The sequence below is a fragment of the Pezoporus wallicus genome, unplaced genomic scaffold, assembly GCF_028554395.1.
Source record: "Pezoporus wallicus isolate ANWC-B61680 ecotype Strahan unplaced genomic scaffold, APGP_CSIRO_Pwel_v1 contig_2372, whole genome shotgun sequence".
Lineage (NCBI taxonomy): Eukaryota > Metazoa > Chordata > Aves > Psittaciformes > Psittacidae > Pezoporus > Pezoporus wallicus.
The window spans coordinates 1363949-1391044 of NW_026635198.1; the positions used below are offsets into that span (position 1 = coordinate 1363949).

The 27096-nt window shown below is 39.4% G+C and overlaps 1 protein-coding gene across 1 annotated transcript in view; it reads right to left on the reverse strand.

The window, feature by feature from the left end:
• The window catches only part of PRKX (protein kinase cAMP-dependent X-linked catalytic subunit), a 61447-nt gene extending 36352 nt beyond the window's left edge, over positions 1 to 25095 (reverse strand). The window contains exon 1 of the mRNA XM_057411953.1: positions 24656 to 25095. Coding sequence (XP_057267936.1) covers positions 24656 to 24839 — 184 coding nt within the window. The 5' untranslated portion in view covers positions 24840 to 25095. The remainder of the gene's footprint in view (positions 1 to 24655) is intronic.
• Positions 25096 to 27096: the final 2001 nt, after the last annotated feature.

Below are 27096 nucleotides of genomic sequence, written 5' to 3' on the forward strand. Positions count from 1 at the left end.
TCCAGCTTCCCATCCTTTCAGTACCCAGCTCTTTCTTCAAACCAAGTTTGCCTTGTCAGATGGCTACTATCTGTTTTAGTGAAGAATAAACTAGGTCATGTGAGATCCATGACCCTGAGGCCTGTTTTCTGAGTCCCAAAAGGGTTGGCCCTGACTTCCACAAGATGCCCAGAAAAAGCATTGTATGTATTTGCTTTTATTTAGTTAGAAGAAACGTTTGCTATCTTGTCACGTTAGTCTATATTGGTAGCCACAGGCACAAGAGACTTAATTATGTTGAATATCAAGAGATAAACTATGTGAATTGTATCACTACTGAATGTCAAATTTGTCTGCCATTTAATCTCTGTCTCACCTTCGAATGCAACTTGAACAGCCTAGCAATACATGTCTTCAACAGGGGAGCAGGGCTTATCAGTAACTCTTGACAAAGAAGGGGAAGAAATGGCACAGCAAAGGAAACCAGCCTGCTCAAATAGACTGGTAATCAGAAGATTAACAATTGAGAGAAATATATGGGGAAACCACTTGACAAGAGCAACTATGGGCTCCTACAACAGAAAACGTGGCTGGCATATGAAGAGGGCAACACTGAACAAGGATAATAATTTTGGTCATCATAGTAGCCAAGTTTACCTTTTCTTTTTTGTTATTTTTCAACCAATAGACGCCCGGGTGTCAACTGAACATCCCTTGCAGACTGCCACTCAACCTTCTCAAATTCATTGTCTTCAGTGGTCCACAAACCAGCTGTGGATTGCCCACCATAACTCTTAGACCACTACTTCCATGCTTCTGTACCACTCTAGAGGGTTCTGATCTAAACATGAAAAACACACCAGAGAAATAAAGAAATTTAAGGGAAGTTTCACAGGCTGCCCACTGTTCTGTCTAGAGCTGTACCTCATGTTATTTGAAGAAGTAAATGCCAGACAATACTTTTAGCAAAGCTTTTTTATATCCTTTAATATTCATGTCTGAGGAAACAGTCTGATTAAATGAGCTTAAAAGCACAGAAAGTAGAGATGCCTTGTGTAGTGTTCACCCTGAGCAACATCCATCATATGCAGCTGTGCCAGAGCAGCTTGCTTCTGTGACTTTATTCATTTATCCATTATGCTATAACTCAGTTTACACTAGGAACTCCTTGCACAGAGAAAATGTCTTTCTACTTAGCAGTAATGTGAGATACTACACAACAAGAAATATGCCAGCTACATTCCAGGCAAGACCATTACTCCTCAGTCTACGTGCCCCAGAAACTTTATTGCCACTAGCATACTAGTGGTTATCTCTTACTTCTATTTTGGATTCTAGACTTATCTGTCATTAACCCATTTCTCAACAAAAAACTCAGCATCATTAATTCTTTATCCCAGCTCATGTGAAGCTGAAAAGTAGCATGTCAGAAGCACAGCCTAGCTTTTGACTCAAAAGATGTTGCTGGAAAAAACATCCAAACTCTTTGCCGCTTCCAGATTCCAAACATCTGACATTTTCAGGTTCCTTCTTACTTGCTATACAGTGAACCTACAACGCAACACTAAAACTACATGTAACAATCTAGAATTTGGCGTAGCGTCTTTCCAACTGTGCACAGGATTTGGTATGTCAGAAGAATACCAAACAATTGTGTCAACAACTCCAGTGGTTGACCCGCCCATTTAAATCTTTCTAAATTACAATCCTTAAGAATTGAAAAGGCGGGAATCAACAAGCTAATTAATACCTATCAGTGAAGCTTCCTGCTTTTCACAAACCTCAGAGACAGTTCCCAATTTCCAAAAAGTGCCATTCAACAGAACACCCATGATGAGAGTTCTTTTTCTATTTCTACATTATTTTTTTTTCTGGCTCACAACTTACTGGGTGTCTACAAAACTACTACAAATACCAGCATGCCTTTAAACAAAATAAGCAGAATCCTTGAAAGTTTCTCCTTTTTATTTTGAAATACCAGGAACCAATAAATAAATGAGACCAGAAAGTCACCAGCCTGCTGGTGATAAGATGACCTTTAACCCTTTACATTTCTAAACAGCTCTTAGAACATGGAATTTAAATGCATGTCCATGTCCCTTCACAAAACTTTAGCATTCATAATCTTCAGAACAATTCTTATAAAACTAGTATCTACCCCCTTGGCTCTTCTGCGGTATTTCTGCACCTCCTCCCATGCTTTCCACTATTTGTGATTTGTGCCACATTGATATAAAGATTATGAACAGACAAATGGATGAAAAGTTTTTCCTCTGTATTGAAAACAGTACATTACAAACCCATTATTATTCATACTTTTACCTACTTAAATACCACACATGAAGTGTTGGAAGGCCTCAACTGCAAAACTGTTGGTTTTTTTTAATTAAAATAGCTCAGTAGAAACCTTTAAAGATATACTCTTTTTTTTTACCGAGAAACTAAGCACTATACCACTTTGGCTGAAGTACATTTATGAGGCCTGTTAAATTATATCAAATCCCCTGCTAAAAGTAAAATGTATCAATCTGTATTGACCTGAATGAAAAAGACATTGGTCTATCACGTTTTCAGAAGACGAGCACAGTTAAGCTAAGAATCATTTATCTATCTGGCTAGCAATAGAATCCAAGTTAAAACAACACAGAGTATTATCTATTTCATCTGATAATTAATTAAAGCATTATCAAAACCTGACACTTTTTAATAGCTGGAAAAGAACCCAGAAATTAGAAAGTATACTAGAAAGAGAAGCTATTTTTGAACTTTTCAGAATTATAAAAAGTCACTAAAATCCTTTTCACAGAATTGCTTCTTTCTGGTAGGGAGAGATTAAAATAAGCACATTAACTGAGATCTTTTTGGAATGTAAATATTAAAGAAAATATTCTCATCTAAGAAAAGTAAAAATAAAATTGATGACTAATAAAACAAACACAAATGCAATAAGCCATCAAAGTTTTAAAGAGACACTTTGTTCCGTAGAAGTTCAAGTTGCATGGAGTTCTGACGCCGATCAGATACTACATCAAGCAGCACAGACTAACCTTAAAAGCAGCCCCCTCTGAACTATGTGTGCCTAAATAGGGGTAGGTATCTAATACCTGATTAGCCACTTTCCTTTTCAACCCAGAAATATGTGTCTCTATACATGTCTAGGATTTTTACATAAATCAGCCTATTTTTGTCTCGAGACTCTTGATGCAAGTCAATCCCATATTACTGCAAAGAAAGTATAAGGCTTAATATTCTGACTCTGTCCTTTTAAAAAGCAAACAAGAAAATCTTGTTAAAGTACAAAGGTTTATTATTGCTGAACGAATGTAATAAAAGCCACATTGTTTGCACTTGACCGACTTCCTCCTTCACCAGTACTGAAGAGAAGCCTTTGAGGGACTGGTACTTCTTACAATACATTCCTTTCAATTACATTTCACTTCTATCTTCATCTAAAGTAGTGCTAAAGAAGAAATAAATCGAGGGGGACATTTCACATGCAGTGTACAAAACCTGTAATTATTTTTTGACACAGATTATCCATTTACTTCTTAACATGGTGTTTCTACAATGCTTTTAAAGTATGAGGTTGAGGAGTAAATTATGCTGAAGAGCACCTGGATGAGATAGATCAAAGATTTTGACCTAATTTAAATGTATCCAAGCATGTTTTAGTACTCTTGTATGTTTCAGGAAATCATTAAATAGGCAACTAACAGAAAACTGTTCAAGATTACCTATTCCCTGCCATGTGTTATCTACAATTCCAGCAGGAGTTTTGTACATGAAGATTGCTGAATTCAAAGGTCATTTATAAGCCTATTTGTACTGTTCTCCAAGATTTCTAGAAAAAAAACAAAACAAACCTTGCACTTGCACTTTAGTATTAGTATTGTGGGAATAGGTTGCCCAGGGAGGTTGTGAATATTCCATCCCTGGCAGTGTTCAAGACCAGGTTGGATGAAGCCTTGGGTGAGATGGTTTAGTGTGAGGTGCCCCTGCCTATGGCAGGGGGGTTGGAACTTGATAATCTTAAAGTCCTTTCCAACCCTAACTATTCTATGATTTTGCATGTTACTGCAGAATTACACACAGAAGGCCCTAGCCCAGAAATATATTTGCACATTTACGTACAAGTATACCAGCAAAACTGAGATTTAGCTAGGACAGGTTGAAATCCAGATACTAATCTTCAGAAAGCAAATTCTATCAAATTAACAGTGAAATTAAAGTCCAGTGGCAGCCAATACCTACTTCTCAATTTCTTTTTTAAAGTGTAACCTTTTTTCAGTCAGACTTTTAATTTTAAAATTTCACTGACCTAGTGCTACCAGGAGGGAGGCACAAAAACCTACCAAGCAACACAAAACAAACCAGTCAACCTAACACACACAAACACAAACCCCTTGGACACTGACATTGAACACAAAGCCTGTCCACTGAGTAGTAGTTAAAGGCCTTAAAGCATCAGAAAGTTTGTTCTTCACATTATACCTTTAAACCTTATTCTTTCAAAGATCAAAAATTGCCATAGATGGCCATGCAGCCCTATATCATCTCTTTATGGTTGGACATTAAAAGATACAATGGATATCTGTCCCAAAAGGCTGCCATTGCTCTCAGCGTGTTGTTATTTATGGTGGGAACTTATAAAAAGTCTTTTTACAATACTTTTTTTTTTGTAAAAGTAGTAAAATGCAGGCTAATAGTGTACAAACAGTAACTGACCAGCTTGACTGGACCCCAAACACAAGGCAAGAGACAGAATTCCTCCATTATTTCGGCAAACAACAGCCTCCCCAGACACCTTGAGTTGGAGCTCCCTCACTTATTAAACAGCTTACATTTGGAACAACCAGATGAAGTCCTTGTTTACCTTGCACTTGAACTGTTATGCAGGCAAAACCAGAAAAGGATTCCTGAAATAACTAAACCCTATTTTGAAAATTTTATTTAGTTTGGTCTTTGTTTTGAATGGGTTTTACTGAATACTAGAGGCTTTATTCTAATATTCACAAAGAACTTACGAGTTGTAACTATAACAAAATGAATACCTTCCCAAAAGACTCAAATAATTCCTTTGCATCTCTAAGCTATGATCAGTGTGCTGGGTCACTGAGACCCTGTATTCTGTCTTCTGTAAATTAAGTTTTACCAAAAAAAAAAAAAAAAAAAAAATCAAGCTACAGTCCAGTAAGAACCTTCTCTTAAAACACTACTTTGATCTGGAGCAAGCACTGCAACTAGATCTATTTTTGGTTAAGGGTTAATACACTGAGAATTCATGAGTGGAACAAAGTACTTCCCAAAGGGAAGGCTTTGTTTATATTCATATGATATTCCCGAGAGACTATAGAGTAAAGATGCATTATAGAAGCCTTCCAGTATCTGAAGGGGGCCTATAAGGATGCTGGGGAGGGACTCTTCATTAGGGACTGTAGTGATAGGACAAGGGGTAATGGGTTAAAACTTAAACAGGAGAAGTTTAGATTGGATATAAGGAGGAAATTCTTTAAGGGTGGTGAAGCACTGGAATGGCTTGCCCAAGGAACTTGTGAATGCTTCATCCCTGGCGGTGCTCAAGGGCAGGCTGGACAGTGCCTTGGGTGACATGGTTTAGTGGGAGGAGTCCCTGCCCATGGCAGCGGGTTGGAACTAGATGATCTTAAGGTCCTTTCCAACCCTAACTATTCTATGATTCTATGTATCTAGAATTTACCTCACATATTCATTACTCTTCCAAATACTCTCATACTATAATATACAAAAAATAGTGTGGCACTGTCCAGGATAAGGTGATGAAGTCACTGTTGTTTGGCACTAGAATGGACATAATATTCTCCACATAAAGAGGTATTATGATAGAAAGAGGAAGCAAGTCTAGAATATCCAAATCAAGTTATATCTGATACGGAAGTAGAGCAAATACACATACAAATATCAGGTTTCAAAATCCCAGTCTCCAAATTCACTCTCAAGTATCAATTAAACATTTCAGAAGAATATCTCTATAGCGCCCTGACATTACATCACCAGTAGAAGACCGAAAATATTCTCTGTATTAATACACAATGTAACTGAAGATATGGCAATGTTAATTTAACACTTATGTTTAGTGTAAAAACTTGAATACTCTAACAGAAAGGGACTGTGGTCTTTAAACTTTTTCATGCTATTCAGGATTGTATGGACCACTCCACTGGTTTTGGTTTATTTTTTTTTAACTCTAGAATGCAGAAAATTTTGTCAAAACTCAACTACAATCCTGCTGTTTTCTAACTTCAGCCTACAAAACTGCTGAATCATAGAATATTCTCCCCCCCCCCTTTTTCTTTTTTACAATACAGCTTCTTAAACAGAAAGAAAAGACACTCTACCAAGTTTCCACAGTTAGAAATAAATTGCCCTCGTTAGTTTCATGTAAACACTTTCTTTCCCCCCCATCTTCCAAACTGGGATCTATTCTCTCACCAACATATACCTCTGCAGAGGTAAGAAACCCAATCAAGACAACAAATAAGACTTCAAATAGAACATTGTACGTAACTGACAATTATTTAAATGGGTAAAGGTGAACAAGGATGAGAGAATTTGAGAATTTATGGCAGTGTACACCCAAACAGCCTACAAAAATTGCTTTCATAAAATAACCTTCATTTTCAAAATGACTCTCCAGAAACAAACTGTACAAGAAAACATAAATCAAGAGGTGACTGGGTCACTACAGTCAATACTAAAGTAAGTTTCAGAGTCTGACACAAATCATAATAATCATAACAATGATTAATTATGCAACAGTAAGTATAGACATTTTGGCTGATACCAGCTGGCATTTTTGTGCTGGAAATATTTTCTGCACGATTTTTACCCTTTTTTTTTTAGCATATAATCATCTAAGGTAAAATATTTAATCCCTATTTGCATGAGATATACATTGCCGATTTCCTACATCTGAAAACACAGGTGGGAAGATGCAGTATGTCACAAACAGACAAGGATACAGGAAAATCTAAACAGATTTTCCCCATCCAAAAGCAAGATTGTTGCACAAGTTTATAGACATAACTCTCATTTGCAAGGACTATTAGCTGCTCCTGAACAAAATATTTAAGGAATAAACATATACAGGTATAAGAAAGGACTTCTCAGATTTGAAATTATCCATGAGTCACAATATGAAACAGAGAATTCTTTATACAGTCACATGAAGAGCAAAGGACAAAGTTCAAAATTAAACACTAGTGAAAAAGAGAAATAAAATACCATACAGAGCATATGCTTCAATCATACATTGGCCAAGGCTTTTAAGATTCCTCAAAGGATATTTTGTTGGACAGGTGAGCACAATTTAGCATCCTTTGATATAAGCTTATCAAGCTGCAGTATTCACTCCTAAATTTCCAAGCTAATATAAACCATGGAGAAGAGTTAAGCTAGTTACTTCTTGGAATATTATATCAAAATGCAGATAAGTGATTTCAAACCCATTTTATACTTACAGCATTTTATATGCTTCTTTAAATTTTATACAATCTTTCAAAACACAGACCTCAAGTGTCATTTCTGATGGCAACTCTCAAATTTGTGTTCAAACTTGATTTCTAAATTGCTTAAGAGTAGGCCTTTCTTAAACATTATCTGTCAAGAATTATCTCCATTAAAATAAAATATTAGGAAGTCACCTCATCCTTACACCGTAGGATTTGAACAGCACAAACTAAAACCCATATAAATCCAAAAGGAGGGAAAGAGTAGGCACATACGTGAATGAGCACATACCCTACATAAATCTGCATAAGACCTGAGAACTTGCCATGAAATCTGAAAGCCCTTCAAAAACCATCAAATTTAGTTCCATTTCTAAATGCTTTGAGAAAAAACAAACAAACAAACAAAACAAAGATTACACAACTCTTCAAATGTATCTGAGTTTGGCCTGATAAAATCTCATCCTTACTAAGAACCAGTGCTCAAGACTGACATCAAATTACAGAATCTCAGCTTAACGATTCATTGCATTCATCCGCTTAACTTGATGGTGACTAAGCTCAAAGTAGTACATTGGCAAATCACTTAAGATGTGTAGACAAGTCAATGGAGAAGTTAAAAACTGTATTTCAGGACAACCATTTGGACAATACACTGACTCAGTACACATGGACAGCTCTCTACCCTATGTGGGCTGGTTAATGTAAAGAATGCCTCAAATGGAAAGCAAAGCTTTAAAAAGGAAACAAAACAAAAATCCCCAAGCCCCCTCTGCATTTTCTGTGACAATCAAAAGCATCAGGAGATCAGAATTTCGTGATCTAAAAATGACCTATCCATGCTTAGTGCTACATGGTTACGTCCATTCTCACAAGCCCCTAGTCTAGACGGAAGACTTTAACTCTTACACGTAGTGTATTTAGAACACTGCATGGAAAACAATTCTCAGCATTAAAGATTTCATCAATTGCTCTATTCCACAGGCCATGAGGACTTATTTCTCACATCTTAACTCATACACCCATTTACCCAACCACAGGTTATTTTGTTTACTGCCACAGTTGCTTCTCACTTCCACTCTCTCACATTCTCTCACCCCATAAAATCTCAGAATTAATTATCTGAACCTGGTCGGATATCTTTTAAAACAGGATAATAGTCTGCAGTAAAGATTAATGAATAGCAAAGCCAACACCACTTTGATAGGATAGATTACATTACAGCTAACTGAATTCATGAGCTGTATAGTTCACATGCCAAGAATATGTGACATGCCCTTGTAGACTGTTTCTCCAAAATCGTAGCACCATTGCTTACTAAGAGGTTCACTCGCTATAATAATTGAATTAGCACACCTTCTAACAGATATGTTTTGAATTATTCATTTTAAAGAATCATCTTTTCAATATAATCTATAATTCAGGACTTACTCTTATAGGGCACAAGCACAAATGTGCTAAAATTAGAAGGCAAGGCAGGATATAAGTACCAGAAATTAAAGCAAAGCCAACCGATCTGGTCAGTTCAACAATTCATATATAACCCAAATCAGTTGTAACTGAAAGTTATTGGTATCCAACAGTTATTAGTTTATCATCAATTGACAGTTTTTACAGAAGATGAAACATGTTAGGTTTTCAGCAACAACAATAAAAGGTATACTTCTGTCCTGAAGAGAGATGAAATATGCCAAACAAGAAAATTAGGCGTATTAGATATTTACTGCTTTATGACCTGAACCGCAATTTGTTTCAGATGCTTACATGCTTCCTGTGAACAAGTAACAGTCCCAGAAGACCAGGCAGAGATTGACGAAATTATTATTTCATACATAAGAGATCCTCCTAAACCAATCAAGGGAGAGGAAACTAGCATTGCACTATCCAAAAACATACGTCTTCAGGAGGTATCAGAAGGAAGCTGTGCCAACGACTAATGCAAATACCTTCTTGACGTAAAAATTAAATGTTACCCTTAATAGGATTTGCCAGTACACAAGTTAAGCACCATCAATGTTTAAACAGTCCCTAAGCACCTGTTTTCACTGTACTGCCTTTTTTAGTCAAGTTTACTAAGTTCCTCAGTCTTTAAAATGAGATCTGTGTTCAACATGCAACACTCTTTAGAGGTGTCTGTACTTTAAGGTACAGTAATATACACCAAAAAAATAAAATAAAAAAATTGTCTTGGTTATAAAACTAAACCAACTATGCAACGAAAGGCTCTCCAAAGCAAAGTGATCAAACAGCATGTTTTTTTTCCTGCTCTCCGCTCTCTCTGCCCTCCCTGTGTCCTAGCATTTCTAGGTTGGGTGGGTGGGTGGTTGTTTGGGGTTTTTTCCCTCTTTTTTTTTTTCTTTCCTATTACTACAATCATTGTTTAATTTTACATCAAGAATCATATTTCAGAGAATCAAGGGAGGTCAAGCAAGAAAGTTGTGTTTGTTCTCAAGCAATGCAGCTCTTTAGCAAAAATTAAAGCAAATTAAGCCAGAAATCACAACTAGTCTAGGAACATCTGGAGTTCTGAATCTCTCCCTAGCCATTACATCCAATTGTCAGCAGATTATTTTTTTTTCCTTCTACAAATACTTTAAATGCCCAAACACATGAAAATTAAGAGAGGTTTATGCGTGTATTTTATTACAGAAGATAAACTGGCAATATTAAATCAAGAGTTCACAACTTCAGGATATCAGTGAATCCATAACTGGCTTACTTCTACATAAAGCTGCTGGCATCACACACTCAATATTAATCAGCAACAACTACAAGTCCAGGTATAACAACAAAGCCAAGCACTAGTAACATTTGTTTCTTCACATACAATCATTTAGAATACCCAATCATGCTCCTAGCCAGGCTTTGCCTCTTTTAGACTTGCTTTGCTCTGAAAAGAAACATTATCATGGAAACACAAACCTACCTAAACAAAATGCAAGGGCATCTTAAACACAGCATTAAGTCCCCTTGTCCTACTCTCTTTTTTCAACACCATTTTTAGGTAGGAATTCCAACATTCTGAAGTAAAGGTAAAGCCTCACCTATGCATTCATCTCAGTTACTGCCTGACAGCCATGTCTGACTATTCACTTTGGTAGTGCCCATTTCAGTAGGAGCCCTCTTTATTAAAAAAGTGAGTAAAAATCAAAAAGAATATTTAAAATTAACACAGAGGTATGAACCCATGCCTCCAAATACATAGTGTCAAAGCATTTCACTTGCAATTAGACATTTAAGATAAAGAGTCAAATACAAAATTTATGTATTGCAGGCTTTTACCACCAAAGTACACTCCTAAGAGGAAACTCCGCAAAGCAATATGAAACTAGCATATGTTAAGCCAAGAAATCAATAACTATGCAACCAACTCCTGCTTCAGCTTTAAGTTATATGGGTTTATCTGCAGACCATCAGAAATAAAATAGATTCCTGAGGGACTGGCTAATTAGCCATAAAGCCAGCTGCCTTTCACATTTCCCATTTCAGTGTTGCTTCTCTATTCACTGTGTATCGCAAGCTTTTCTCAACAGATAAAGAAATCCTCAATAAGTAACATCACCTGCAGTAAGGTACAATTCATACATACTTCATGTTAAAGAATATTAAAAATCCTTGCTACACAGGATTTTTGAGATTAAGTTTCTCAACCTGCCTCTGATGTCAGTCAGGGTGAATATTTATGGAATTACACCCCAGCAACATCTTAGCCTTAACTTCTGCTCACAAAATTAAATCATGTACACTTCCCTCCCCACCCCCCCAGGGAAGGAAGGGAGAAGCATAATTCCAAAATATCCTTTAGATTTCAGGTCTCAAATACTGTTATTTCACAAAATACGTATAATCCACTCAAACTGTCCTATCACAGATTTCCAGAGCATTGTTTTCCCAGAATTATCTCAAATCAAGTCAACAAGGCTGTATGCTGCCTTAACCCACATGCAACAGCGCAGCAGGAGCACTGAAAAATTTAGGCCTACCTAACAACAAAGGCAGAAAAATCATCCCCACTGCCACCAAAATAAATCTTTTAACATTAATAGTGTTGCAGATGAAGAGCTGAGATAATTCTGGAAACTCTCTTCATTTAGCATGAAGGATACAGATGATTTTATTAAACACTTAAAAGGGATAGCTTTCATAGGCTTTATAGCATCAGTGATGGATGTTCCCCAATTTGTTTTCACTTTCCAGCTGATGAAGGATGTAATGCATACAACTGAAATTAAAAAAAAAAACAAAACCAAAAACTTAAAAGAAACATCTTTCTTCCCCCAGAAGAAATGTATTTCCAAGTCTTTTAAAATATTTTGCAATAACACTGGTGTTCTTTTTTTTTTTTCCAGATTCTTTCCAAATCTCTTCTCAGTTACTTTGTTTTCCTTCTAATGGTTCTGTGTTGTAGGACACTCTTTCTTTCTAGCAGCTTCTTTCCAACTGCCTTTTCCAGAAGGAAAAACAAACAAACAAACAAAAAACCCAAAACAAAAAAAATCAAACTTATCTAAACCAACTTTAATTAAGTAAAATTTTCCACTAACAGATCCAAGGAATCTATGTCAATCACTTAAAAAGGAGGAAGAACAATGTTGTTGATTCAGTATACTTTCCATATCCATCACTTATGAGTGTGACAACTGGGTGGGTTAAATAAGGACGTACTGCAGAAGCCTTCATCGGCCTTTGAAAGTCACAGAATTCAGGAAGAGTTAAGCATCTTCAGAACTCAAATTGAGAGTACCAACATGCAAACTGAAACATTCTGACAAAAGAAGGGCCAAATTTAGAAACAGACTGAGGAACAGCTGTCCTCATTGTTCATTCTCCAGGGACGGACTAGGAGTTACCCACTGATTTTCCTGAAAACAAACTAAAATTTTTCAATGCATATTCTTTAAGTTATTTTTGGCAGACCATGCAAATTAAAACTGTACAAGCTATCCTCTCCTGCACCCAAGGAGCTGTAATGGTAAGAAGCCAATAGCAAGCTGCAGGTTAAGAGGTCTGAGGCTAGAAGCCTGTCATCAGTTTTGGGGGAGATGGCTAGAAGAGTCTGCTATTATAGCACCCAGAAGTTTCACATAAACACAGTCAGCTCCCAGTCTCTTGATTTTTATGCATGCCATCTTTATACCTATTACAGTGCATTCTAATTAGTAGATCAGCAAAGTAAAAATCTTACACCTAGTTCAGCTTGCTCTTGAAGAGTCTATGGAGAGCTCTCTTAGCATCTACCGAAACAATTCTGGAGCATTTAATTTACTGACTGGAGCGATACCTGAGAAGCATACAAAGCAGTACTAATTAAACGTTTGTTTTTTTTTTTTTAATCCAGAGAGCTCCCTGCACCTTCAAAAATAATGTCAGTGTCATTACCGTAAATATTTCAGATTGCTCAGAGTCTCCATATTCCCCGAGAAAAACAGAACAACATTAAGCAAATGCCAGAATGCTGTTTAGGAAGTTACATTTTAATGAAGAACCATAACAAAACTCATGAGAAATACTGCATACTGGGCATCTTAAATCGTCACTTTTAATTATTCTGGTAACAAGCCATTAACTCCTTGCAAGAAACAGGTTAGGAAAAAAATCCCATACCTTGTTAGCCCTACATGCTTTCCTCTTGTATTAGACAATGTCAGATATTAATAGTCACATTTTCCATGCAAAATAATGTATTGCAGTGATAGCCTCAGTACTTTTCAAAAGTATGCATAATACAATGCCAAATGTACATAAGAAAAACAAATGCATGTCCACATCACAGGTTACAACTGCTAATAAAAGTTTGTATTATATATCTCTTCTGCCTGGATTTGTCTTTTTGAATAAATGCAAATCATTACACCTGAGTTCTTGCAAATTGCATGGTAGAATCAAATTAACAAATACCAGATATATGATCTTTCATAAAAGAACTAGCTCAGAATCAGCCCTTTAAGGAAGTAAAAAAAATACCCTAAGGAAAACAAATAATTGCTACACATTCTAGATACTGTACGAATAGTTTGTAGAAACAAAAAACTGCTAAGTGCAATACATAGCCAGTTAAAAAGCGTTGCATCCCAATGAGAAGGAAGCATAGCAGGAGGGCCAGGAGATGTCCTTGGATGGATAAGAAGATGCTGAGGAAATTTCAAAGGAAAGAAGAAAGAGGTTTATAAAAAGGTGGAAGCGAGGACAGATGGCCTCAGAAGAATATAGGGATGTTGTCCGGGAAGCTAGGGACCAAGTTAGGAAAGCTAAGGCCTGGTTAGAATTAAACATGGCTAGGGATGTTAAAGATAACAGGAAGGGATTCTATAGGTACATCGCAAATAAAAGACAGACTAGGGACAACATGGGTCCTCTCCGGAAGCTATCAGGAGAACTGGCTACACAGGATTTGGAGAAGGCTAAGGTTCTGAATGACTTCTTTGCCTCAGTTTTCACTGGCAAAGGCTCTGACCACACCACCCAAGGCCTGGAAGGCAGACAAAGGGACTGAGAGAATGAAGACCTTGCGCCCACTGTAGGAGAGGAGCTGGTTCGAGACCATCTTAAGAACCTGAACGTACACAAGTCCATGGGACCTGATGAGATCCATCCGCGGGTCCTGAAGGAGCTGGCAAATGAAGTTGCTAAGGCACTGGCCATCATATTTGAGAAATCATGGCAGTCAGCTGAAGTTCCTCACAACAGGAAAAAAGGGAAATATAACCCCCATTTTCAAGAAGGGGAAAATGGATGACCCGGGGAATTACAGACCAGTCAGCCTCACCTCTGTGCCTGGCAAAATCTTGGAGCAGATTCTCCTGGAAGGCATGCTAAGGCACATGAAAAACAACAAGGTGCTTGGTGACAGCCAGCATGGCTTCACTAAGGGGAAATCCTGCCTGACCAATTTGGTGGCCTTCTATGATGGGGCTACTGAACTGATGGAGAGCAGTAGAGCAGTTGATGTCATCTGCGTGGACTTGTGTAAAGCGTTTGACACTGTCCCACACGACATCCTTGTCTCTAAATTGGAGAGACATCAATTTGACAGGTGGACCACTCGGTGGATAAAGAACTGGCTGGATGGCCACACACAAAGAGTTGTCATCAATGGCTCAATGTCCGGCTGGAGACCAGTAATGAGTGGTGTCCCTCAGGGATCGGTGTTGGGACCAGTCTTGTTCAACATCTTTGTTGCTGACGTGGACAGTGGGATTGAGTGCGCCCTCAGCAAGTTTGCAGATGACACCAAGCTGTGTGGTTCAGTTGGGAAGGAATGCCATCCAGAGGAACCTCGACACACTTGTGAGGTGGGCTGATGCCAGCCTTATGGAGTTTAACTAAGAGAAGTACAAGGTCCTACACCTGGGTCCCAGCAATTGCAGGCACAGTTGCAGGTTCGGCAGAGAAGAGATTCAGAGCAACCCTGTGGAGAAGGACTTGACGGGGCTGGTCGATGAGAAAAACGAACATGATTCAGCAGTGTGTGCTCACAGCCCAGAAAGCCAACCGTACCCTGGGTTGCATCAAAAGGAGTGTGACCAGCAGGTCAAAAAAAGTGATCCTGCCCCTCCACTCTGCTCTTGTGAGAGCTCACTTGAAGTACTGTGTGCAGTTCTGGTGTCCTCAACACAAAAAGGACATGGAACTTTCAGAACAAGTCCAGAGGAGGGCCACAAGGATGATCAGGGGACTGGAGCACCTCCTGTATGAAGATAGGCTGAGAAAGCTGGGGCTGTTCAGCCTGGAGAAGAGAAGGCTGCAGGGAGACCTCATAGCAGCCTTCCAGTAACTGAAGCAGGGCTATAGGGATGCTGGGGAGGGACTCTTCATTACGCACTGTAGTGAAAGGACAAGGGGTAATGGGTTAAAACTTAAACAGGGGAAGTATAGATTGGATATAAGGACGAAGTTCTTTAAGGGTAGTGAGGCACTGGAATGGGTTGCCCAGGGAAGTTGTGAATGCTCTCCATCCCTGGTGTTGTTCAAGGCCAGGTTGGACAGAGCCTTGGGTGACATGGTGTCATGGTTTAAACCCAGTCAGGCAATTCGTTCGCTCACTTCCCCCCCTTTCTTGCCCTCCCCCTGCTCCCGGAGGGACAGGGAGGAGAATCGAAAAGAATGCAACTCCCACAGGTTGAGATAAGAACAGTTTAGTAACTAAGGTATAACACAGATCACTACTGCTACCACCAATGATAATAATGATAAAGGAAATAACAAGGGAAGAGAATACAACACCTCAGCATCAGCCGACCGATAACTCGCCCCCCTCAGCCCGACCAAGCACCGACCGATACCTCCTCCAACCCTGCAGTCTCCCAGCCCTTCCGGCTAACTCCCAGTTACATCCTGGGCATGACGTGCTGTGGTATGGAATACCTCTTTGGTCCATTTGGGTCAGGTGTCCTGTCTCTGCTTCCTCCCAGCTTCCCCTCCTCCCTGGCAGAGCATGAGGCTCACAAAGTCCTTGGCCAAACCAAAACATCGTTATCAGCTCTGTTCCCGAGCTGAAAGTCAAAACACTGCACTACACCAGCTACCAAGAAGGAGAAAAATGACTGCTACTGCTGAACCCAGGACACATGGTTTAGTGGGAGTGTCCCTGCCCATGGCAGGGGGGTTGGAACTAGAGATGATCTTAAGGTCCTTTCCAACCCTAACTATTCTATGATTCTGTAAGCCCTATATATGCTAACAGAAAATTATCAGAAGACTTTTCCATATTCTTACTCTTCCTACAACAAGCTGTACAAGCATAGAACTTTGAGTTCATATAAATTTAAATATATATGCATATATATGCAAAATTTTAATCCAATAAAGAGAGCTGTAGGTGATACCCAATCTGAATATCCAGGACAGAAATAAGAGCAAAGAAGATTTTACATAAAAATTACTGTTTTATACACCATCACCTGTTGGCATAAGGCCTATGAAATAAACTGCACACCAAATAAAGAACATAACCATTCTACTTATCCTTTGGTATCAAATAAACATTTTCCAACAAATAGAGAAAAAAACTAAAAATCCAGATATTTCACAACATACTCAAATTGGGGTGCAATTTGGATTTACTTAACTACAATGTAGATCAAATTGAGCTGGACTTCACTGCTCCCTCAACAAACTAACAAAGCTGAGCGTGAAAGCAAGACTTTGGGAATGACTCCACTGACCAGATAATTCAACAGACTCGACATTCCATCACCACTGGTATTACATAGACATATGTTATACCATGCAGTTTAGTGACACGGAAATGATGCTTCCTTCATTAATTTTAATGTGTTTCAGTTGCAAATAAATAAATAAAATGCATACACTAGCAATTTGTCTGAGGTGAAGCAGATCGAAGCAGACCAATTGATTCCCTGGAGAAAAAACGGAAACACATTTACAAAGAAGTTACTGTTAATGAATTAACAGACCCGCAGATAGAGTGCTCCAAGCTGGGATGAGAATGAAGAAAGAGGGCAGAAGAAAAAAGGCAGCTAAGTGGAAAGTTTTCATGAACAAATGACACAGATCATCATAATTTAAGACTGGATAGAGCAGCTGCCAGAATTCACCAAAAGAAAATTTGAGCATCTACACGTTAGACGAGCAGCTCTGCAACACGAACATCCTCAAACTGTCTTAAAACAGGTATAGGTATTAATACAAATCCTACAGCATGAGCATTACACAGCAGCTGAGGCAGGCTTAGTTTATTAACTCAAAAGCACAGCACTTTAGCAATAAAACTAGCAGTTGTACCGAAATGAACTAACAACAGTTTAAGTCTACTTTAGGTATGTCTAAAAAGAAGAAATGTAATCGTATATTCTACAATGTAGATATGTCCAGGAGAGCACATTCTGAATATTTCTAGCGTGCCAGGATTTGCAGTTTCAACACTATTTTCCCTGTTCCAGTCATCTTGGGCCTTTCAGTGAAAGAGCTTAGGTATTTAAGTAGAACAGTTATGCTGCTTAAATTAAACTTCAAAACCATAAAATTCAGAGTTCAGTAAGACCGTGGCACTTAAAAACATCTAAAAACAAAAACATAAATTAATCCTCATAATGCGATTGCTATTTTAGTATTTTCAGAATGCTCTTTAGAGTAGAACAAGATGTTTTCTTTAAGTTCAAAGAATCTTTCCAAAATGTTGTCTGCATTATTTTCAGAACATTTTAATTTAATTTTTTTAATATGTATCATCAATGGGTTCAGGACAAAACTGCTCACAGAAAGACTTTATTTTACACCCTGTTCCTCTAAACCTTTAGAAGAAAACAAACATGACTCACTGCTTCAGAGGTAACATCTTCTCAAACACCACCCCCTGAAGATCCTCATGAAACAAGTCTTTTATTTGCCAACTTATAGTCTTACTATCACAACTGAAATTATTTCAACACCCTTGAAAAATATATTCTTACATGAAATAAAATGGTAAACATGACACAAAGGACAATAATTTGAACATTTCTTTTACCAAAATTAACAAAGCGAGGCTACAATTATCCACAGAAATACAATAACAAAACCGACAGTGTTTTTTTAATATTCTCTCATTCTGTAACATCCCACTCACTTTTCAAATATAACGTGTTTTGTTAACTGATGTCACAATTTATTCACCTGTTTCCCAGGTGAATTTCCTTAGCACTTTAAATGTACAGTCTCTATAGTAAAGAGGAGCCTGTACGAAGGAAAAATCTCTGATCCACCTTCACTACTTAAAAATAACAATAAAGCAATATGTATTCAAAATAAAAGCTGAACCACTGTTATAATGTGAAGTGCAAACAGCGGTTAAAAGAATGCTGTATCATATACCTCTCCCCCCTCTTTTTTTTTTTTCTAAAAAGGGACGTATTTGTTAATTCATTTGAAAGATAGTCTTCTGATGTGAAAACAGAAATACAGTCTAATTTTGAGAATTGCTCATCCCTAATACCTGAATATCCCAGGTGCACACTAACACACAGCGCTTCAGAAAATTTTACTTACCAACATCTTTGAAGCTGAAGCTGCTAAAAAATCTCTAAAACTGTGTAGAAATGGGAGAATGCTTTCCAAAGTAAAGACATTGCGTTAAACTACTCCCAAGTAGTACAAGCTAATGCTGAAGATGTCTTACACTGATAACTATCAACAGTAAGGGAATTCTATTTTTTAACCTAAATTGATTTGCTTAAGAACAGTTTAACACAAGCCCTTGCAAGGTAAACACAAAGTTTCCATCTTTTACTTCTCAACTTTTACTCTTCTTTGCTGTATACATGTCTATGTACCACTTTTGTTTGTTATGAGAAACAAACTCCATCACCCTTTTCTTTCTTACAATATCTGTATATTGCATAATGCCCTTAAAGCGGACAAAACCAGAATTAAATACACTTTAGCCTGGGATTTGTTTACCTAAATTTTCAAAATGTAAAAGCCAAACCATAAAGACATCGATCTTCCAAATGCTGCTCTCCCTGTCCATTATAAACAGTCCAGACATGACAACTCAGGAACTTAAACACAGAAAAGGTGAGTCAAGCCCTAATAACCTACCTGTTGTCAACCATGGGTACTTTTAAGTTCATATTTCCTCTCTTTCAAGAAGCGGAAAGAAAAACAAGCAAACAAACAAAAAAAAACACAGATACTTATTTCTCTTCAAGTTTTCTATCTTTTTCAGTTTGGGCCGACACATGATGCTTTATGGAAGAATTTTTCAACACTATCTTCACCTGGAACATTACTTTTATTTAAGTATAAAGTTGGCACGGGGAAGGTGTGGTGTTAGGTGCTTTTGAGTTTGTGAGAGAGGAGTTTTGCATGCTTCTTATTTCTGAAATATCAGCACTAACTGGGTTCCAGATTATTTGCATTGCAACAGGCAATTCTGAGCATCTCTGGCTATTTATAGGACTTAAATAATTTATCTTCCAAAAGTATATTCAAGAGTCAAAGCTCATTCTGTAACATGCCATTCAAGATCAAAACATAAGAGAAAGAACAGTCAATTTCTTTCTTCAATGAGTTAAGTATCTAAATAAGATTAAGACAAAACAGGCAAAAAAAGCAGGTGTCAGGCAAACACTAGCTATTCACCTCAACACTGGTTTTAAACACTGAAGACAGAAAAGCAGAAATGCGAACTTCCAATTTTCACATGTTCAGACTTCTTTCATATACTCTTACTTTTTCTGACCTTTCTGAAATATAAAAGAGAATATTTGTTCCAACCCATTTTCTTCTAGGCTAATGAGAACAAGAACTTATGGGAAAGGACCTGTTGCTGCCTACTCATAAACATGCTACTGAAATTCACCTCAGCAATGGGTAACAGGAAGAACAAGAGAAGAAAGCTGAATCACACCTGGTCATTTTCTCTCTAGAACATCAGCTATAACAATACTAACGATTTATTTTGGGACAAGTATGATCTTGTGGGAAGGAAAAATGAAGCAAGAAAGGCTGAAAACAAAATCCAAGTCATTTGGCTTTATGACTAAAGTCTCAAGGATGTACAAAAGTAATGGTGAATTCAGGACACCATTACAGTCACAACATTCAGACTATGTTTTCTTTCAAAACTTGTGGTATTTAAGGACACTGCCAAGTAAAATCGTTATTAGTTATCATTTCAGTATCAAAAAAAGGTAACAAAACAGACAAAACAGGAAAAAATGCTCACATGCCCCTTAGAATATAATATTGTAAATAGGTGAGGACTTAAGTAGTGAAACCAAAAATAACACTTGGTAAGAAACAGAACTAATCCGAGTCTGAAAAAAAAAGAAAAAGAAAAAGCCAACAGTGTTCCTTGCTAGTAAAGAAGCACTTGGCCATTCTGGTGCAGATTTTTTTTTTTTACTTGGACTATACACAGGGAAAAGTGTCTGTAATGTCCTATACAGGATCAGTTTCCTTCTTACAGCATTAGACTGCAGCTCTGTACCTACTGTCCTGCTGATATAATGCCATTTGAAATATATTTGGCTAGCATATTTTGTATGCGAACCCAGTGAAATTATGTATTTAAAAATATGTTGTGCCTCATTTTTCCCATGCACTTTTTAAAATTTTCCCATGCTCATAAAGATTAAAATACTGGTTTGCCCAATTTTCTATTCTGCATTAGTTTAGTGTAAAGCACTTCATGGGAACAGCTGTTTAAAAGAATCTTTTCACATGAAAACACTATTATTAAAATATTTCAATCAATTGAACAGATTTACAAAACACAATTTGCTTTTATAAAGCCTGCTGTGGACTTTGAAAAATGCGCAAGAAACAGGTCTCACAGGAGAGGCAGCGAGAATAAGTTTGTCATCTTTCCCCTCCTGGAGCTCTCTTCCTTCCCCTTTCCCTATTACCAAATATTTAATTTAGGAATGTAACAACTGTTCTCCCAACTTCATCTACTCAAAACTGAAGAATGATCTTCTGTTTTTCTTGTACTTACTTATTCTGTTTACCTGAATTACTTCTTCATGACAGCTTAATTAAAAATTTAGTATCTCACTTTCTGGATATATGACAGGAGTCTGACTGCAGCCTCTCTGGCTACTGGAACAGGAAGGCTGCTCTTGTTAAATGTTCATCAGAAATAAAATAAAATTAAATTTAATTTAAAAAAAGAAAAAAAGGATGACTCAAACTATGCCACTAGCGTTTACAGTCTCTCTCTCCCACAAACCAGATCTACAAAGAATTTGAAATAGGTTCAGATAAGTATGGCTGGGCCATGAACTTTCAGCAGTTAAGCTTCAATGAACATGTGGTCATGACATAAATTTTTGCTTCTGTGCAGCACAGAACTACCTCAGTATTGGCACAGCTGAGTATCTAAATTCAACTGAGATTCACAGAATATTTCTGAGCTGCAGTTTCTGAGCGTGCCACACAAGCATTCGTACTTCAACTTCCTTTGAAAGGAAAATTAATTCAAAAAGAGAAGTGGACAACCAGGCACCTTCAATAGCTCTATTCCTGTTCAACCTCTCCTAGAGCTGGAAACCAGCAGGCACCCTGCTCCCGTGCCCTCCTCAAACCTGTAACTGCACTTCATCAACTAAATATTAGGATACTTCCCCCAAATGCATACCTGCACCCTAGTCTCTGCTCACAGTTCTTTTAATTAAAGGGCCTACAAACACCAAAACAAAGGTTAAGTCCAGGGATTCTGGGGGGAAGTAAATGTCCTATCAATCCTCATGACACACTGTTCTCTCCTTTTTGCTTCTTCTTTCCTCACAGTGAGTTCTTAGCTAAACAAGGCAGAGTGTCCAACACAAATCAGAGATGACACATGCAATCCAGCCTGCATTATGGTGGTTGGGCTAGTCCTCTTCGCCTATGAAGGATATTTAAAACAGTAAAACCAGGTACTGCTTCCAATTATTTTTTTATTATTATTTTTACATTAACTTTATTCCATCCTCCAAGAGGAGGGGCCTGAAGTCAGGGATGACCACAATCTCACAGACACCAATGTAAGTTTGTTACCTTAAATATTACCCATGAACAGCTGTAACAGAATGGAGCTCACCTCCCTATTTTGCCACTTTCTCAAGTTCACAGTTTCCAGGGCCATACTGTCTCTAAACCTGGGTGCATCTATAAGCAGCAATGATCCTCTAGTAGAGAAGACACCAGAACTTCCTGTCCTGTATTTCTGGGTATCCCTGTCTCCACCACAAACATCTCCATGTATCTCAGAGCACATAACTTTTGAGAACAAGAGCAGAAAGAAAGCATCTATTCTTATCACAGCAATCAAGCTGCAGACGACTCTAAACTGCTGTAGTGAAATTGATGACAATACATTAATCTCACCTATCTGTGCAGGAAGATCAAAATGGATGATAGGGTTATACTGACTTAAACCACTGCTAAAAAAAAAACCCTGTAGATATACTCCTTCAGTACATGTGTTATAAACCTAAACTGCATTTAACTAGCTTAATTTAAAAAGGTTTAAGACAAGCAAAAATGAGTTTTCCATGCTAAACTAAACATTTACATACTATTCTGCACTGATTTAACTTAAAGCCCATTTAACTCAGGAATGCAATGCAGCATGTTAGTAGGTGCATACAGAGCAGTCCAACCTCACAGTTACTGGCTCAGATCTCAGATGCTCTACAGAGAGATCAGCAGGGCACTAGATCTTTTATACACTGCCACTCAGAGGTAGGCATACATGTGTTCAGTTTCAGTATCACTCTGGGGCTCCTGTATTGCTTCCTGGTCAGGAGCTAAATTCCTTTCCTCCTCATAGCCTTCTACTGAGGTGCACAAGCATCTCATAAATTCATTTTAAAACCAACTTATAAGAAGTCACCTCAGTTTCTTTGATACGGTGAGGCCTTGTGTACGTTTTGTGCACATTTTTATACCCTCCAAGTTTTGCATTTTGTCTTCCTTCTCCCTACAAAACAATCAGCTACATTTCATAGGGGATGGGAAGAACAGTCACCTTCTCAGAGTTACTCAAGAAAAGTAGAAACAAAAAAATCAAGCTGGGGAAGAGAGATGGAAGGGAGATATTCTTTAAGTATTCTGTCAGTGCCCTGATAGACAGCTATCTGTTCCTTTTACATTCTTTTTCCTCCTCTGTGTCTTCATATGGAGTAGTCGCACTTTTTTACAGTCTCTTTTTACACCTTGCGGATTCACAACTTTCCTCTTCCTTAATATTTAAGAAGCACCTCAAAGAACACTCAAAAAAGATATTCTGTAGAAAACTTGACACCAAGATTACTTCCACATTTCTTCACTGGCCTCAGAAATATGCCCATTACTATTATGCTTTCTTTAAAAATTACTACTTTTCTGCAGCCCGTGCTTCTCTTGAAGTCATAACCATCTGTGATGACAATTGTATCCACAGCAATTAGTCATGATGCAGCAAACACTCCTAGCGAAAAAAGGACTGCCTTCCAAGCAGTCTCTTCATAATCTCAGTTAATTTATCAATAGAATGCCTGTTCACATGATCTCAAAAAAACAGTGCACCTCAAGAGAAGATAACACAGTCTTCAGTGATCATAACATTCTCAGGCCTTTCCAACTCCATTTTTAAAGGCCTATTAAAACCCACAACTTCACTTGCAAAAGGGTTCAAATCGCACCTTTCTGGCTGAAGAGATCTTAGGGAAATTAAGAATTACAGCACTTACTGAAATAAACCTACCCAAAATAATTTCACAAGCATAAAGAAAAAAAAAATAAAACTTCATAGAGTTGAACATAAAAGCCTTCAAACCAGGTGCAAAAATATATGCAACTAAATGCCCCTATGTTCAAACACAGTGCACAGACAGAGTGGATATGAACAAATGCACATCGTCACCAGTGTCTGAAATGACAATTTATTAAACACATGCATTTACTCTGGTTAGAGGCAGCTTTGGTAAGTGTGGCAGATGGAAGATGCAAACCTTGCCTTGTACCAAAATTCTATGCAAGCAAAGCATCTTTGCTTCAAGACTGAGGGCAACGGCATGTTGGGGATGTTAAAGATACTTAGCTGTATTCAGTTAACTTGTTTGATCTCCTCACTGGCCTAACAACTACATTTAAATGATGAACATTTTATCGTGATGCAGGTAAATGAAGTTAAACCAGATGAATCAGATCTTTAGGCTTCAGTCGCGACTGTCCTCGTCTCACAGACAGGCCAAACCCGGTTACCGGCTTGCTCGGCTACAGATCAAAAACACGACCTTGCAGCCGGCGACGCCGACACCGGCCCCGCTCCCGCACAGCACCGCCGGGTAGACAATGCCCCCAGCCTCCGCAACCTCCAGGCACTGCTCCACAACTGCAAGGGGGCTGCGGCGGGTCTTCCCTGGCCGCGCACCGCCACCACGGGCAGCCCCGCGGCCCGCAACACCTACCGGCCCCTTCCCCAGCGCCGCTGCTGCGTGTGTGAGGAGAGGGATAGCCCCCAACAGCACCTGCCGCCTGCTCAACAGCCGACGGTCCAACCCCGCTGCTTCAGAAAGGGCCCACAGCGCCCAGCAGCTACGGCTCCGGGGCGCGGCGGGGGAAAAAAAAAGGGAAGACGGGGAGCGCCCAAAGAGCGCTGGGGAAGAGGAAGGAGACAGGCAGACGTGGGGGTATCCCCTCCCGCCCGGCACAGCGCAGGCAGACACCTAAGCAGCTCCTTTGTTCCTTCCCGGTCCCGCCGCCTCCCGCCTTCCCGCACTCACCCACGGTGGCCAGGGTCTCCAGGTCCTCCAGCTTGTAGGCAGCGGGCTCGGGCGCGGCAGGCAAGCCGTGACCGGCGGGGCTGGGGGCCGGCGCGGCGGGCTGAGGAGCGGCCAGCCCCGCTGCCGCCGTCTCGCCGCCGCTCTTCGCCCCCATTTTGGCTTTGGCGGCGCTGAAGGCGTCCATGGGGCCCCCGGCCGCTCAGCACATGGAGAAGGGCAAGCGGGGTCGGCGAAAGGAAGGGGGAAGAGAGGAAGCCGCGGGGACGTAAAGTTTCAGTCTTCAGCAGGGGGGGTGGCTGCTCCCCAGGGCTGGAGCCCGTTCCCGCTGCCGCCTCTGAGGGGGCGCGGAGCCCTTCAGCATCGCAGTCAGCCGCCGCGCCGCCCGCAACTCGTAGCAGGGACCGCCACGCTCACAGACAATGGCGAGGGTGAGGCCAGCCGAGCCGAGCCGTGCAGGGCCGAGCCGCTCGGCGCCACACGCGGACCAGAGGGGCGGGGTTTGCCTTCCTGCCGCTGCGGCACAGTCCCGCAGAGGGCTGGTGGGGCGGGGACAGGGTGGGGAGGGGAGCGGCACTGCTGCACGGCGGGAGCGTGGAGCCTCATCCCACCGCCGCCGGGGGTACAGTACGCCAGAGAGGGTCTGGTAATGCTGGTGGCGCTTGGCTTCCCTTCTTCACCACTGCGTCCCGCCGGAGAGGAAGCTGCGGTGCGGGGTGGCTGGGGTGGGGTGGGTGGGGAGGCTGCCCCCAGCCTCCCTCGGGGGGGGAGGGTCCCGTCTGCTACCTGCAGAAAGTTACTATCCCTTACAGAGCCAGTTCCTGGCCCACCTGGCTTCCCGCGGATATCTCACAAGTTATTTTACTCCCTGTTTTCAAGCAGGTGTGGATGTCTCGGCCCCTCAGTGTACTCTGCTTCAGGTAGCAAGGTATTTCGGCGACAGGAGCTGACTGACGGGTGCGCTAAGCTGAACTGAGGAGGCACCTAACGTGGCAGCAGTCAAGCACCCAGTATAGCTCCTTCCACAGCGGCCAAGAAACTGCTGACGATTATGCTGTACAGGGAAAAGTGGTGTGTGGGCCAAGTCTCTTGGAAGCCTTCATGTCAAAATTGGGAAGGAAATCCTAATTTTTTCTGTGCCTTGTTCTGTCCCAGTTTTACACTGTTCACAGCTCCCACCCTATGCTCCAGTCAGCAGGATATCTGTAAAGCTTACGTGTAAATCAAGCCACACAGGTGACATTTTGCATCTCCTTTTTATTAAATGTGAAAACAATAAAGTGTAAGGCCTACTAGTTTCTGTGTGGAGTAGGTATTTCTCATAGTAATGAGAAAATACATAAAATGTAAAAATATTAAAATAAGTGTGTATACAAAAATGTAGGTATATAAAAATGAGTGTAAGTACATAAATTATATATAAAAAATAAAATTTTATGTTCATCTTGCACAACTTTTAAGAGCTCCATACAGTCTTATTTACAGCCACGATGATCAAGGGTTATAACATGTATTTTTATCTGTTAGCTTGTTGACATGAAGAGTGATGACTAATTCAGAAAAATGCTAGGTCATTTCTGTTTCCTGTCAGCCTGTGAAAAGAATCGCCAGCTGGGGAGGATGACGTCGCTTTTGCTACAAAATTTCAAATTTCACTTGTGTTCTCTTCGGAATGCAGTTTGGCACTTCTAGTTTGATTTACCACTTAATTTCCTTTTGCATTATGTTTCGTACGTTATATACAAAAAATTATTGTGATTCATGCCTTGAATTGAGTATTATAAAGATTCCTTAAATTGTAAATTATAAATGTTTTGTCAGGCTGTGAATTTAGTTCCTGTTTCATCAAAACCAAGCAAGCCAACAAACCTCTCAACAATAACAGTTTGAAAAATAAATGTTGATGGAGTGAGGAAATCTCAGTGTATATAAATTGTAGCTTTGTTTTTTTAGCTAAATAGCTGCAAATTGAGATGATTTTTTAGGAAAAGGTACAAGCTAATTGTGATCATCATTTTCAAGACACGTTCCCTTAACATCAGTTTACCCAAGAAGATCAATATGTGATCTTCCTGAAATCTTTTTTCTTTTTCATGAAAACTAAGAAATCAGTCAGATTCAGAAGAAATTGCTCAAATGTTAAAAAGGACATAAAATACTTCACAGGAGGTATGAGTTGATTTCAACTGATATTTCTTATGCTACAAACTTTACTTGATGATTAGATTACTTGCATTCAAGAATTTAGAACTTTCTTTAAAGGGCCTCCTACTGAAGTGCTTTGGCAATTGGTGGCCTGTATGACAGCTTACATTCAAAAATGCATCAGGTTTTGTGAGCACAATGTTAGCACCCTTCAATGCCATGTCTCTTTTCTTACGATTAAAGTTTGCTTCTTACCTTGGTAGACAGGCATTCGCTGGTTGTAGTTGTAGTAATATAAT